Source organism: Phyllobates terribilis, unplaced genomic scaffold (genome assembly GCF_046119375.1).
Source record: "Phyllobates terribilis strain yellow unplaced genomic scaffold, ASM4611937v1 Scaffold_2__4_contigs__length_985480577, whole genome shotgun sequence".
In the NCBI taxonomy this organism is placed as follows: domain Eukaryota; kingdom Metazoa; phylum Chordata; class Amphibia; order Anura; family Dendrobatidae; genus Phyllobates; species Phyllobates terribilis.
The window spans coordinates 13,501,995-13,503,740 of record NW_027362762.1 but is presented as its reverse complement, the minus strand read 5'-3'; the positions used below and the strand labels follow the sequence as shown (position 1 = coordinate 13,503,740).

At 42.3% G+C, this 1,746-nt stretch overlaps 1 protein-coding gene across 1 annotated transcript; it reads right to left on the bottom strand.

The window, feature by feature from the left end:
* Positions 1–234: 234 nt before the first annotated feature.
* On the bottom strand, positions 235–1,173 carry LOC141248801 (olfactory receptor 52P1-like). The gene has a single exon (XM_073669452.1). It carries the CDS (start codon positions 1,171–1,173, stop codon positions 235–237), a length of 939 nt encoding a protein of 312 aa, XP_073525553.1.
* Positions 1,174–1,746: the final 573 nt, after the last annotated feature.

Genomic DNA, 1,746 nt, shown 5'->3' with positions numbered 1-1,746 from the left:
AATATGTCACACTTCTCTGGAGGTTTGGGTGGACATCCAACTTCATTATTAGGCTGTGTCCTTTTTTTTTCCTATCCCAAACCTAAGTGTAGATTTGCTGAAGGTCCTTTGTATCCTACGGGTTGAGATATTATTATATGGCAATTATTAGGTCTATTAACTCTTCGAGCTTCAAATACTTTTCTGGAATTTTTCAAAAAATGTGGCCATTTATATAAAAAATGTTGCAAAAAATTAAGACTTTTTGAAAATCACAATTATGTTTTTGCGAATTTCTTTGGTTCTTGCACCATAAATTATTGGGTTACACATGGGTGGAATAAGAATGTAGAGATTGGCAAATATAATATGAATGTGTAGAGGAATATTATGTCCGAACCGATGTGTGAAGAAGGAGAAGAGAGCCGGGGCATAAGAGATGAGGATGACACAGACATGGGGGGCACATGTGCCCAAAGCCTTGTGACGAGCCTCCTTGGAGGATAATCGAAAAACCGCCCTAACTATGGCCGAATAGGACACCGTTATACATGTAGTATCTACCGCTATCACCAGCAGTGCCACCGTCAGGCCATACACCTGATTTATGGTTGTATCGGTGCAAGCAATCTTCACCACAGCCATGTGTTCACAGTAGGTGTGGGAGATCACATTGGTTCTGCAGTAGGACAACCTCCTGATTAGAAATGGAGCTGGAGCCATAAAGACAGAGCCTCTAATTATCGCTAAAATCCCAATTTTGGCAATCACGGAGTTGGGAAGGATAGAAGTGTATCTGAGTGGATAGCAAATAGCAACATAGCGGTCAAACGCCATAGCCAAGAGGACCGTAGACTCCATCATGGAAAGGGCATGTATGAAGAACAGCTGAGCCAGACAAGCACTGAAGTCAATCAACTTGTCATCAAACCAGAAGATGCTCAGGATTTTGGGAGTTGTGGTTGCCGATGCCACTAGGTCAATAATCGATAACATACAGAGGAACAGATACATTGGTTTATGAAAGGTCTCCTGGGGCATAATGATGATAAGCATGGCACTGTTTCCCAGAATCGTCACGATGTACATGAAAAACATGGGGATGGAGATCCAGAGCTCGGCCACCTCGAGGCCAGGAATGCCAATCAGAATGAAGCTCGCGGGTTGGTAAAAAGTTTCATTTTGTGTTGACATTGCTTGATGACGTTCTGTAAATGAAGAAAACCAAGGGTTATCCTATATCACTGTATCACCTATTCAATATAATACCTGCTCTCCTTACTTTTACCTTATGAGGTTGAGGTTGCTTTACGCTGTAGGAAGATTTCTAATTTGCTGCATACCATTTTCATATCTACCGTGCTGCTTGTGATTCTGCAGATTCAGAGCTCAATGGGCATTCCCTATGCAACCACCCTTTGCCCTGACATCATTCTGTCTGTTTGTTACTCTCTCACATTGATATGGCTATGGAAGCTGTATACAGAGCCCTATACAGAGCGCTCCATCAAGTTTTCTTGGCATAATATGGAAGTAGATTGCCAAGCCTTTCTTCCACGCCGTAATATGGCACCCATGAAGGAGCTACACTGAATCAGTTGTATGTTGTCAATATAGACATCCTCATGACGTAGCATTCTGCTGCCAACTGGTGCTGGGCTGTATGGAGGTATACAAGAAGAACAAACAAATCAATTTTAGAACAAATAAAGCCAGACATGTAACTGGAAGCAAGGATCACCAAGCTACGACTTGCCTACTTTGGAC